The sequence below is a fragment of the Aulonocara sp. 'chitande type north' Nkhata Bay genome, linkage group LG3 (assembly GCF_057382095.1).
Source record: "Aulonocara sp. 'chitande type north' Nkhata Bay isolate Kocher_YH1m ecotype deep benthic linkage group LG3, A_spYH_male_GT1.1, whole genome shotgun sequence".
Taxonomy (NCBI): Eukaryota; Metazoa; Chordata; class Actinopteri; order Cichliformes; family Cichlidae; genus Aulonocara; species Aulonocara sp. 'chitande type north' Nkhata Bay.
The window spans coordinates 41,970,969-41,984,378 of record NC_141346.1 but is presented as its reverse complement, the minus strand read 5'-3'; the positions used below and the strand labels follow the sequence as shown (position 1 = coordinate 41,984,378).

Here is a 13,410-nt window from a genome sequence, read left to right as displayed (position 1 = left end):
GTGCTACTTGTGTTACTCCTGTACAATTACAGCCACTGGACTATTCATTTACAACTTTTGAATACTAGACCCTAAAAGTGAAATTACAGTTCCTTCCACTACAGTCAGGATCTGGAATTAAATAAAAATAATTTGTTTTTAGTGCTCCGAATCATCACGGGGACAAAAAGCTAGTGCTCATCACACATTTGCATATGTAAAAGTTAGATCACGCCTCAGTCACACTAGACTAAATATAGGACGGCAACTTCCTTGTGACTAGGACAGAAATGGTGGTGTGTTTAATTTCTTTTGCATACGACAACAACAACAAAAAGTTTCACAGGTCCAGTATGCATCAGTCCTCTTTGCAACTGCTTTTGACTGCTAGACCAGAACACCCATCGAGAGGTGGGAGGCAACCTGTGGGGTCCTGCCTGCAATCACATTGAAGATCTACAAATAACTGCAGAATAATTTATAAACAGCCAGATTACCAACATGCTGCAATCAATCTGAGGCAGTCGACACTGATGAGCACAACTTATATTCCTATATAAATGCACGGTTGACAAGTGCCTATGTCAGACTGACTCCGTTTTATTCCTGTTTTACTCATGGCCATTGATCAGTAGTTGTTGATCATCAATGGTTACGTTCCCCTGGCCGTAACATCAATGGTCATGAGATTTTGTTCCTTCAGTGGGCTGGTTTCAGTCATTATGCAAATGTACTGTTTATAAGATTGGGGGAAACCTGCAGTCAGCTGAGACTGAAGAAGTCACTTGGATGAGTGACGAAACGTTTCTCCCACTGAAAACGCTACGTCCAGATGAACAGAATCAACTTTTGGAGAACACAGCAGTCATTTTCAGACATTCATTCACTCAGTCCAAAAGTCTGCTTGCTGCTAATCTCAGTAGCGTTGGGCTCTTTCTCTGTCCAGAGATCTGCAGATGCAGGTCAAGGAGGGGCAGCCAACAGATGAGGCCTCCACAGGAAAGCAGAGGCTTACTTTGACATGTAGGAATCTACTGCACGCTGAGTGCAAGCAGGGCTTTAATTCAGGCACATTAAAGTAGCAGTTATTCGTTTGTATTCTTTAAAATTTAATGTCTGCAACAGGAAGTTGTGAAACTTTAAATACTGTGAATATCCATTTTACATTGTTGTTAACGTAGCGATTACAAGAAGTTCGAGTACTGAACTCGTTTAGTTTATAATTCTATAAACGTTCAATCAACACGCAGATCTCTCCAGGTCCAAAAACTCAGTGAGAGAAAGATAAAATCTTATGACTGTGTCCTCTTTCAGCTAGCTGTCAAGTGTAGCGTTAAATCCACAAGATACACAAATTAGACACAATTTTTCAAGTACTTTTATTTTAATTTACAATACAAACAAATAGAAATCATTTGGCAGCCAAACCATGACTGAAATGGGGGCAAATAGGGAAAATAAAATTAAAACGCAACTGATCAGAACAGCTTATTTATTATTTGTGATTAATCAACATTACTTGAGTGCGGTTCCAAAACCAAAGTACTGATAAAGATAGCTATAAGACCTTCGAGAGCTGGATTTGGCTTACATTTGTATGAGATTCAGTGAATAGAGACAGAAGCGTGTACTTGGTTATGGAGCTATGGTGAACACTGAGCAGCCACGGGGGAGGCTGGCGTTAAAAAAAGCACTCTGTACTGCTGCCCAGCCTCAGTTAGGTCATCACCGAGCTGAGCTAACGTCACAGGCTGGACGAGAAGCCTTAAAGTGGAATAAAAATTAAAAGTAAAAAGCTAAGAGGGTGAAGCTATGACCCCTCTGAGGTTCACTCAGCAGCAGTTTGACCTTAGCTGATCTTACATTCACATTGATTAGAATAAATGGTCTTGTTTATGAAATGTTTTCACACAGTCATAACGTGCATAATAGCGACGATCAGCGAGTGAATAAGCCTCGATTAAAAGACAGCTCCTCATCCTTCATTTACGGAATATTCAGTAGATCAATTTTAGAAAGCAGTACGATTTTATAAATAACAGCAGAACAAAATATAAGGAACAAAACCATGATGACCTCTCCTTATCCACGTGCTCTGTTCCTGTACAGCCTATGGCAGGGACTGTGTTTGCAGAAGAAACACTAAGATCCAAACATGATAAAAGCAACATGTGGTGTATCGCTAACTGTGTGTGTGTGTGTGTGGACGAGCACATCCAGGCTTATTGGGACTGTGCGGAGTGTTGGGTGCACTGCAGGTCAAACTCAGCGTGCACTCTGACGTCTCTTTGGTTGTGGCTTCATGCAAAACTTGCAGCTTTGGAAATGTAGCCTCCTTCAAAAGGCACACATTATCTTCTGTCAGTATAACCACAGCTTAAAAAAAATTATCCAAGGGTTCAAAAATATATCTTTGTTGTAAACAGAGTTTCCATTCATTCCCGCGTTCTTAGATGTGAGCGTTATTCTCCAGAAGCGTGGCAATGTCTCATCGTGGTTTTGATGCTCTTTTGAGTCCTCAGAGTTTTTTTATGTGGTGGGTGAGCGCATTCGCCCTTCACTCATAGTCCTCTCCTGCCGTGGCGGCCTCCAGAGCAGCGAGAGCCTCTGCCACCATTGAGTCCGTGATGCTCTGCACCTCCTGCTCCTCGCTCTTCGACACCGAGATCCCGCTCTCCATCGTGGAGACGTCGGGAGTCTTTGTCAGCGTGAGCTCGTCCCTCGTGCCCCCTGAGGACAAGCTGGTGTTGCTGGTTTGGATGTCCACTGACAAGACGCTGCCCTCATCCCCCGTGTCACACGGGTACTCCGGGGTCCCTCCCACACCCTCGTCTATCTCGTCTGCTGAAAGCTCTGGGCTGCTGAGCCGGTGCTCGGAGCTGGTCCATCCGTTACTCGTCGCTTGGCTCCTCTGGATCTCGTAATTCTCTACGCTGGGGTACACGGGCACCTGGCTCAGACCTTTTTCCTGCGTCATCCATTGCTGCCCCACCCCTTGTGGCTGGATGATGTAGAGCCCTCCCTCTGTCGGTGGTATACTCCCCTGACGGTGCAGTCTTTGGTTGACATGGTTGTTGTCAACTTCTAGTTTTAGTGTGCTCTCATTGGACTTGCTGTAAGCCATGTTATGAAAGCCATGCTTCTGCTTGGCCTCACCATATAGGTCTCTGTTTGGGGCCCCGCCCGGGCGGCGATGGGGCTGGTAGAGCGAGCTGCCTGTGGAGTCGCTCTTCCTCATGTCCACTGGAGCTGAGGGGTCGTAGACGTAGCTGTGAGAGAGCAAGACCAGAAAAGTCACTGCTAGAGTTACAATGGTCATAGACTGCTCAAAAAAATATAACTACAACTTGATCACGAGGGTAAAGAACATGCTCAGGTAAAGTTCAGGGGTATCAGTCTTTATTGTTAGGAAGGAGAAACCACTTCACCTGTAAATCGCTTTTCAGAGGAAACAAGACAACCCCCAAAAGCGATCAGCACATCAATATGTATGACTGCAGGGAGGTTCGCTTTGTCTTAATGCTATGGAGGCTATACAGTCAGGCGCGGAGAGCTGGACATGACCGCAGAAGGGCATCAAACCCATCAGCAGGACCAGTGTCTGCTCCTTTGTGTAAACAGGAGCAGGAGGAGCACTGACAGAGCCTTTCTGACCAAACAGACTCCACGAGGGAGGCGTGAAGTCCCCTTTAATAGGATGTATGCTCAGATTAGCACGATACAGCTCAACTGCTTCCCCCAACCCAGTCATGCTGGGTTATGCTGCAGGCGGCATCACGTTCGCCACGGCATCTCCAGACTCTTTCACTTCTGTGCTTGGTGTGAACCCGCTGTCGTCTGTGGAGAGCGCAGCAACCACACCTACCTGTTCAAAGCCAATCAGTCAGTTGGAAGAAAGTTGGCTTAACAGGAGTGTTGAGGGAAGCAACATGGCCTGTTTTGGACATGTCAGGGAATTAATAACACAAAGCTAATAAATATGCTAATAATAATTTCACATTAAAAATCAATAATAATGTCTAATATTTTTTTATTTAATTATTAAGGTTAGGAGCACAGGTGAAAGGATGGAAGTACTGCCTAGTCAATCAACCATTTTGAAGCCTGACAGATGAAGGCTGATGGTAAACTTGAACCAGTGTAAACAGTACAGTATCTCGCTCTGACACGAAGTGCTGTAGAAGTATTAAATATAACTTTGTACTTAGGAACAGTACTTGCGTGTACTTTAGTGAGCTACACTTTGCCGCTGGGTTTTAAATTGCTAATGTGACAAAGTAAGTGTTTTAAAGAGGTCACTGTGGGCTACAGACACATGTGAGAGACATCTTTTGTAAACCTTCAACGACTAGATGTAGTGAAAACACACCCCACAGTATTTAAAATGCAAGCTCACATTCAGTGTCATTTTAACTTCTTATTTAAGCACAGATGACTTCTGACTGCTACATACTGAAGATGAATTTCAAACTGCTAGAAGAGCGACTCCTCGGTTTTAGCCTGCGGATCACCATGGTGACAGACGAAAGGGCTTTCAGTCAGTCTGACGGGGCTCCTCGTGTCAGATGCGCCGACGGCCACATACTGTACACTGACAACGACAAGGGTACTTTATTGTGCGGCCGCTGCACATTTTCAAATGCAACGTGATGTCCGGGGCGTGCATGCTCTCGATGTTTACAGAGGCTGCCTAGAGCCTCAGCGGCGGTAAGTTCTGCACTGCTCATGTAAATGTCAGATATATTATGCAGAGCGTTGTAGGAAGGAAATGTGCACAGGCCTGACTGCACTCCTCTTTTGGGTTTAAAATGTTTAGTACTCCCTTTTACTTCCAGATGTTGGTTTATGAGAGGCGAACAGTGGAAGACACACAGATGTTTAGTCTTTCTGTTTGACTGTAAGCTTAAAAGCTAACCTTAGCATAAAAGAAGTGTTTCTTATACAATTAGCTTCCATTCAAATAACACATCAGGCTGAAAAGTAAAATAAAGAAATTGTTTTAGGAGAAATAATGTTGGCTTTCTAACGGTTAGCTCAGCCGGAGGATGCTACTTTAAGGTCTGTTTGTTCAGTACGAAGGTGAAGTCACAAGGCAATTAGCCTAGCTTAGCTTAAAAAGCAAAACCTAAGTTAAATAGTCAATCCGGTTGTTCAGTCTGACGTCACTAGCCGTGTCTGGGCCTAAACTCCGCTGCAGGTCCATATATCAAACGATCACTATGGCATTACTGAGAGTTGAAAAACTGTCTAAAGTCTTTCATCTTTAATAAAATGATCAGCGTTCTGCTCTACCAGGTGTAACAATTGAGTTTAACATCCAGGCATCCATGAAAACGGAATTTATGACATTTAACGGAGTTAGAAGTTAGCAGGAAGTTAGCTCGCTAGCTTCTATCTAAATACAATATAGCATGTCCTGACTGCGGGGTTTTGGAAACAAATTAAAACGTACAGCTCTGTTATCACTTCCAGCATAAATGAAGACAGAAAACTAAACAGCAGTGACGTTTGTAGGGTTACTGAAGTTGGGCTAGCTGCTATATAATGATGTGCTACGTGACCGCTAGCGACACAGCTATGTTAGCATAATATAAACAAGCTAACTTTTTTTCCACTCGATAAAAGTTAATGTGAGTGTTCTCGGTGGTCAGAAACAAATGTAATCGCATGGCAGGATGCTGTAAAAGGACCAAACTTCAGCCAGGAGAACAACTGAGATAATCCATCCATAATACGAGGTTAGTCATTCATATACTGCTGCATGGGCTGGGCTGTAGCTACATCCTAAGGTTTTAAAAACTGAGCTTAAATAAATGATTAGCGGTAATCCGAGGGAGGTCAACAGTGATCACTGACTGTTTTAGGAGCTTTTTGAGATTAAATAGAAGAAAATACAAAACATTAAACATGTTAACAACACAAAAGCCATATTAAACGCAGACTACTTTAGGCCCGGAAGTAGGATTCGTCACGTCATCAATTAACGACCCGATTACGCCAACTTCAGAGAGAAGAGTAAACAAATTCCTCACAAATCAACGCTGTCGCTTTAAATTAAGTATAAAGTAAATTAAATTTAACTATAATCAAATGGGTTTTTTTTTTTGCTAATGCTAGATTTTACAAGATGCTAACTGTTAGCCAACTTCTTATATGCAAGGAAATGTATTATTGTGAATTTTATACCAAGTACATACAAATAAAGTCAAGTGTTTTAGAAAAAGGTGCTCAATTGGCTCTTTGGGGCGAGTGATACCGAGTTAAACAGTGGCATTGTGACAAATCAATTTAACAAACGTCTGTTTTCAATCAGAATAATAAAATGCCATGAAAAGTAACACCGACACATTACATCGCCCTCATGTGTCGCTGCCTCATTTGATGTTTTTGTTGAACATTTGCTCTCACCTACTTTGCTATCCCTGCTGTGAAATGACTTTCCCTGTGTATATCGCAGTGACACGTGTGGCCAGAGATTCGTTGATGTCGTCCCAATTCCTCAAAAGATGCTAGAGGTCAGCAAAGGTCTGAGACTAATTAAAGCTCATTTATGGCACAGTAAGTATCCCCTCGCGGACATAACGACAACCTGATACCTCCACTTTGAAGGATGTTCTTACAAGGACACGAGGCAAAGTAGTAAAAGCAGTACAAGTAAAAGACGGCTTGCTCTCACGCTCACGCCTCGACAGGTATTACAAGTGTTGGCGAGGGTGGGGGGTTTGCGGTGGGGATGGCATAACAGTCTGTCAGACATCGCCTGCTGCGAGCAGCTTGTGTTTTTCACGCCCATATTTTCTTCATTTCATGTGTTTTTTCCTCCACCCTGCCAGCCTCCATCTTTCACCTCTCCAGGAGCTCCTGTTCCAAAACAACCTCCTCCTCCTCGCGTCTCCTTCAGCGTCACCGTTGTGTAGCTGCAGCTCACTAATCTTCTACAGCTTCGCACTTGACTTCTCCTTCATTTCAGCATCTTCCCTCAAGCTTTTCTCACCTCCCGCCTGCTTCGTCTTAAGTTGTCATGTTCACTTGTCTCCGTTTTTTTTTTTTTTTTAATCTAACCCTCCTTTGGCTTCACTCTTCACTGTTCAGTATTCAACATGAGCTCAAGAAGTCCTTAGAATTAAGAAGATAACTTTCAAACGTGCAGATCGATTAAATTGCAGCATTCTGTCTTCCCTCCCAGTACGCAGACACACAAACACAAAGCCACCTGCCTACGCGGTTACAGTCACACACACGTGCGCTCACCCACTGACTTAAGCACCTCTCTCTCACCCTGCATCATTTCCTTCTCCCCTCTCAGTGGAAAGCTGAGAAAATGAATGTTTTCCATTTCTTTTGCTCCTGGGCAGCACCGCTGCCAAGGTGAAATTTGAGGTGTACTTTCAGAAAAGTGAGAGATGCACAGGGCGTTTTACTACAGAAAAAAAATATAATTCATAAAGCTGGATAAAAAGACTTGCGGGGGACGACGACAGGACGCCTATCACCAGAGAGCAAAACTAAATAAATGACACACTGCTCAAACTTTCTGGTTTTGGTCTTTTGCTGGAGTGGACGGCCAAAAAAAAAAAAAAGAAAAAAAAGAGGCAACATATTCTTTGCATACATGTTGCTCAAGTTGATTCTTCAGAGCGCTCGCTTTAGAGCCGATGACGATCATTCACAGGCAGTTCAGTGATTAGACACGTGCACAAGCACAATACTACTTTCCCTCATGTGCTACAGAAATTAAAGCTGATTGCATCTGTTCTGAAATACAATGGTGCAGAGGTGCCTATAGATTTTATGCCAGTGAAACCATTAGAGCTGTGATGAACATCCTAATCTTTTCAATGTGAGGCACTTTGTCCTCTTAAGTCAGGGGTGTCAACCTCAAATACACAGTGGGCCAAAATTCAAAACTGGAACAAAGTCGCGGGCTAACATTAATATTTATTGAAATATATTTATTCCTCCAGATATGAGAATGAATCTTTTCTTATGGACTCAAACAAGTTTTGCTGAAAAACTGAATATGGAACAAGCAAAGCTTAATACTAAACAATATATATATTAGCTGTATAATACCAGTAGGCCAGCTCTAATAGTAATTTGTTATGGCTTTGCGGGCCAAATGTAATTAGGCTGCGGGCCAAATTTGGCCCGCGGGCCAGAGTTTGACACCTATGTCTTAAGTGGATGAGAACTTCCACCTTGCACTGTGAAGTTCAAAGGAAATACTCCAGCGAAGGGTTCGCAAAGCGTGCACGCCCAAGATACCCCGATCAAAGATTTCTCCATTCATGCCGACTCCATCCACCACAATAAGTCAGACTTGTTTGTGATTGTTCCTCTTAGATTTGATGAACCACTCCTACTGCTGATCCAGTAATCTAAAGGCCCAGCCATGCCAGCCCCCCTCCCCAATCCTGTTAATCCCAGAAATGTGACACTCCAGACAATTACAGAGGAATGCGTGCTTGTCACAAGCATTCACATATGTATCTTTTGACATGGGAAAGAAAAAAAAACAAAAAAAAAAAAAACAGCTGTGTAGTGGGATTATGACTCTGGTATGTGAATAGCTGTGTGCACATTCATTAATCTGCAATCAAGGCCTTGTTTCTCTGCCCTATTCTGTCTCCTCGATCGCCTCACAAAGCACAGTGATGTCGAGCCCTGACAACGATGTCGTGTAGGCTTTAATGACTAGGCAGCCCGGCAAAAAATAAATTAAAAAAAATACAGTAACATGGAGGTGAAGGCTATCGGCATATTGACTCACAGTTTGTACTAAGTATCCACATGGGGCTCGCAAAGCAAACGTATTATAAATAGGCCTCTCACTATCGGCATGAAACAGACAAGAAATCATTAAGTGGCCAAGAAGACATTAGAAGTGGCACTGACGAGTGACATTGGGAAATCAACAGTTAGAGGTTGTTATTGAGGAGCTGTTTAGAGGTATATGGAGACCCATTAGAGTGAGTAAAAAATTAATACTGTATTTTTGGACCATAAGGCGCAATAAGTGAAACAAAACAGTCAGATAAGTCAAACTTTACTCAACTCATTCTTCTTGCTTCCTCCACTTCCCTACCATTGATTCATTAATGTTGAATTCTCTCGCAGCTGCTCTATTCCCATGTTGTTGCAGTATATTAATGACTAACCTCGTATTGTGGATGGATTATCTCAGTTGTTCTCCTGACTGAAGTTTGGTCCATTTACAGCATCTTGCCATGCAATTGCATTTGTCTCCAACCATCAGGAAACCTCACATTAACTTTTGTCGAGTGGAAAGAAGTTAGCGTTCATCCTCCAGCTTCACTGTGTTTATGTTATGCTAACATAGCTGTGTCGCTAGCGATCACGTAGGACATCATTATATACCAGCTAGCCCAACTTCAGTAACCCTACAAACGTCACTGCTGTTTAGTTTTCTGTCTTCATTTATGTTGGAAATGATAGCAGAGCTGTACATTTTAATTTTTTCAGAAATCTCTCAGTCAGAACATGCTATATCATGTTTAGGTGGAAGCTAGCGAGCTAACTTCCTGCTAACTTCTAACTCCGTTGAATTGAATAAATTCTGTTTTCATAGATGCCTGGATGTTAAACTTAATTGTTACACCTGGTAAAGCAGCAACACTGATCATTTTATTACAGATGAAATAATTTAGACCGTTTTAACTCTTTAACAGTGTTCGTTTGACTTTGGGACCTGAAGCGGATGGAGTTTTGGACCCAGATTACTCAGTGAGGCTCCTGACTACGGTAGCCGTAATGCTCTGACAATTTATCAAGCGGTGCAGCTTCGTAGCTTAGCAAGCTTACTAAAACAGTTTTTGACAGATTTTTGATTGCCGTGTATCAAGTAAAATTGGTTAAAGGTCAGTAAATACAACCAGAATTCATACATAAGGCACACCGGATTATTAGGCGCACTGTCGATTTTTGAGAAAATTAAAGGATTTTAAGTGTGCCTTATAGTGCGGAAAATACGGTATATCATATATGTGGGGGTTATTTTCTTAGCTGTTCTGCAAGAAAAGATCAGGCAATCCCCGTTCAGCTAGTGGTTACACCAAGACAGAGTGAGAAAAAAAGTGGGAGACAATTATCTGAGTGAGCATTTTATATAGCTATAAATACAGCTAAAAGTCACAGCGTGATTAACTTGTAAATAGTGATTTTTTTTTAAGTGATACTGCAGTTGTGAAACCTGACTTTATAACCCCTGATGAAAACCTTGAACATTTCCAAGAATCAACCCTTTTAATAAACGGAAACAATCAGCTTTAAGATAAAATGCACCCACTGGAAAACCCTGTGCCAACACCAAACTGTCTAAAATAACATTTTGGCCTATTCCAAAATCAAAACTCCTCTTTTTACTTTAGTCAAATCATCTTTTTGGGAAGAAAAACAAATTCCTACTTGTATGAAAGTCTTTTAGTTTTGTAGTGCATGACACTACTTATAAACCCTTAGCAAACTCAAAGTGACCCAACAGGTAAATATGGAAGTGGTGTGACATCTTTATATGGTTTTCTTGTAATTCTTTACACACACACCCTTCCTGGTAGAGCAACCCTTCCTCTTTCTCTTCCCTCCTCCCTCCTCCTTTTCTCCGTAACAAGAGTTCTTGAGGGAGTTCTTGATTACTGTGGGGTTTTACTGAGCATCAGTGTTGTGACAATATACAAAAAGGACGATGACTGCGTAAGACGGAGAAGTGGCGCACAAAGAAAAGAACAGAAACACAACAAGAGGAAACACTTCTCACCTTTTAATCATCCGGCAGCATTGGCACCCCATTTGGCTAGCTGTGTCGTGGAGCTGCAGAGAGACATGAACAAAGTTATCAAAGTTTAATCACACAGACACCCTTCAACTAAACTGAGCACGCAAACTCTCAGGTGTCAAAACATGCACATATCGTTTTCACCGCAAGGAAAGGTTGCAGTTTACTATACTGGACACACACACACACACACACACACTGCTGTGGATCGGACCGTTTACCACCTCTGACATACCGATGGGTTTAGGAACCAGAGCTTTTTCAGGGCTCTCCTGAAGATTTCACCCCGTTTTTTTGCTCTGCCCTTGCTTTTGGATGCTATTAGAACATCGGCATGAAAACTCTGTCTGCCTGAAGTGCCGATAGAGATGTTATTGCCATTCATCACTGTTGTGTGAGTGTGTTGTACCCATGTGCAGGATGAGAGTGACCTTTTCTCTCCTGGTGGTATGTTTCTTCAGGCTTTGGCATTTCATTGCCTGGATAAATAATTAATCACCGAGTCTTGAACGGGCTTGTCTGAACGCGAAGGAGAGAGGCAGAGATCGAGGGAGGTAGAGGACACTCTGTCTCTTTGGCGAGAAAAAGGAAAGGCTGCATGGCCACCTGAGAAAACAACTTCTCTTCCTAACCTTACCTCTCTGACCTTGCTGCGCTTTATTTTTGGTTCTAGCTGACTCCTTCGATCAGAATAAGCTCCACGAGTGTAATGTGGTGACAGAAATTATAGGGTGACACTGGCGCAGAGACACATTGTCAACAAGGAATTAATTATAGGGGATAATGTCTTTGTCATTGCTGAAGAGAAAATTGTACACCATATCATGATGTTAGGGAGTAGCATAAAAACACTGCTGGACTTCATTTAAACGATCTGTCTGGTGTTATAAATAGCAGGCGACAGGCTGGAGACCTGTCTGGGGTCTCCCCCGCCTCCCTATGATAGCTGGGATAGACTCTAGCGCCATCCCGGGACCCTGAATTGGATAAGTGGAAGAGAATGGATGGATGTTCCTGTTCAGCTTGGAAAACAGTAATTTTTGTAAACACAGAAAAAAAAGATAAATAATTTAACATGTACAGTAGATGCAGTTCATATAATTGGACTTGGATGGAGGTAAACTTAAATGAGTTGGTGGGATTCAGCTAAATAAGTTGGAAGTAGGCCTCATTGAAGCAACCACTTGATCCACTTTTACTGCTGTGATGGCAGCAATTCAAGGTTCCTGTTCTCAGCATTACTATGCGATAACATAGTATAACATAACATGATTACTCGTCAACTCCAGGGATATCATTATTCATTATGTATTCAACGCCAAAACATTCTGCTATTCTTAGAGGAAACATCCCTGAACGGGAAACCATAAAAAGATGTGGCATGAGGTCACCTGGCTAGGAGTTAGGCCCAGACTGGCAATTGTTTCTGACCTCAAAGTCTATCGTTCAACGGTTTGCAAAATAACTGCAATCTTAATAATGAACGCAGAGACACCGCCAACACTTTGCAATCAATCTGAGTCGGTCTGTGCCGATGAGCACAACTCATCTGCAACGTGCCTCTTTACAACAGGAGACTCGACTTAGCCGGTTGCCAACTGGTTGTGGTTTCAGATGCTGACGTCATTATGCTGTTCATTATAGATTCACAGATACCTTCGTGTAACTTTTACTTTCTCTATAAAGATTTTGCATCTTTGCTCAGGTAAATCTAAAGAGCGCGTGGGTTTTTGGGCTTTTAGTGATGGAGAAAAATGGGTGGTGCTGGATTTATAACCCAAAACAAAACCAGAGCATCACTGTGAAATGAAATGCAGCACAGTAGTTTTAGTTTTACCTCAGTTATCTTGTTTTTATACATTAAAAGAAAGCTGAAAATAAATCTGACTAATCACTCAGCACTAGTAGACGACCAACCTGGATACCTGGATAGGGGCGATCGTGGCTCAAGAGTTGGGAGTTCGCCTTGTAATCGGAAGGTTGCCGGTTCGAGCCCCGGCTTGGACAGTCTCGGTCGTTGTGTTCTTGGGCAAGACACTTCACCCGTTGCCTACTGGTGGTGGTCAGAGGGCCCGGTGGCGCCAGTGTCCGGCAGCCTCGCCTCTGTCAGTGCGCCCCAGGGTGGCTGTGGCTACAATGTAGCTGCTATCACCAGTGTGTGAATGTGTGTGTGAATGGGTGGATGACTGGATATGTAAAGCGCTCTGGGGTCCTTAGGGACTAGTAAAGCGCTATATAAATACAGGCCATTTACCATTCAACCTACAACAAGCATCACACTGGGATCAATTTATTGTTGTGCTGCGGTCATTTTATGATTTGTTCACCATTAGAAACCAGCATGGAACACATGAACGTGCCACCGCTCGGGCAATCTGTACCCATTACTCCTGAGTATTTTTAAGCTGCAGTAAGACCAGGCTTGTATGATGTAAAAGGTCTCAGGTGCTGTGGGACTCGATACATCTTTGTTCATAGTCCTGAAAGAAATGAGCCAAGACCTCAGGTGGACTCTGTTTGGAGTATTGCTTTGAAAAATGCTTGTGGGACCGGCAAATTTGCTTCTCGTGTTGGATCGATTGAAGAAAAGCAAACAAGGGTGTGTTGATTTATATAATGGTACAAGCCGCCAGACAAGC

The 13,410-nt window shown here is 42.8% G+C and overlaps 1 protein-coding gene across 3 annotated transcripts in view; it reads right to left on the bottom strand.

Moving 5' to 3' along the window:
• Positions 1-1,339: 1,339 nt before the first annotated feature.
• Positions 1,340-13,410, bottom strand: part of LOC147335709 (uncharacterized) — a 28,226-nt gene continuing 16,155 nt past the window's right edge. For all 3 annotated transcript variants that reach the window (XM_086281305.1, XM_086281296.1, XM_086281310.1), the window contains 2 exons: positions 10,754-10,806; positions 1,340-3,248 (listed from right to left, as the gene is read on the bottom strand). In XM_086281305.1, the coding sequence (XP_086137431.1) occupies positions 2,537-3,248; positions 10,754-10,785 (744 nt within the window). In that variant the 5' untranslated portion in view covers positions 10,786-10,806 and the 3' untranslated portion in view covers positions 1,340-2,536. The remainder of the gene's footprint in view (positions 3,249-10,753; positions 10,807-13,410) is intronic.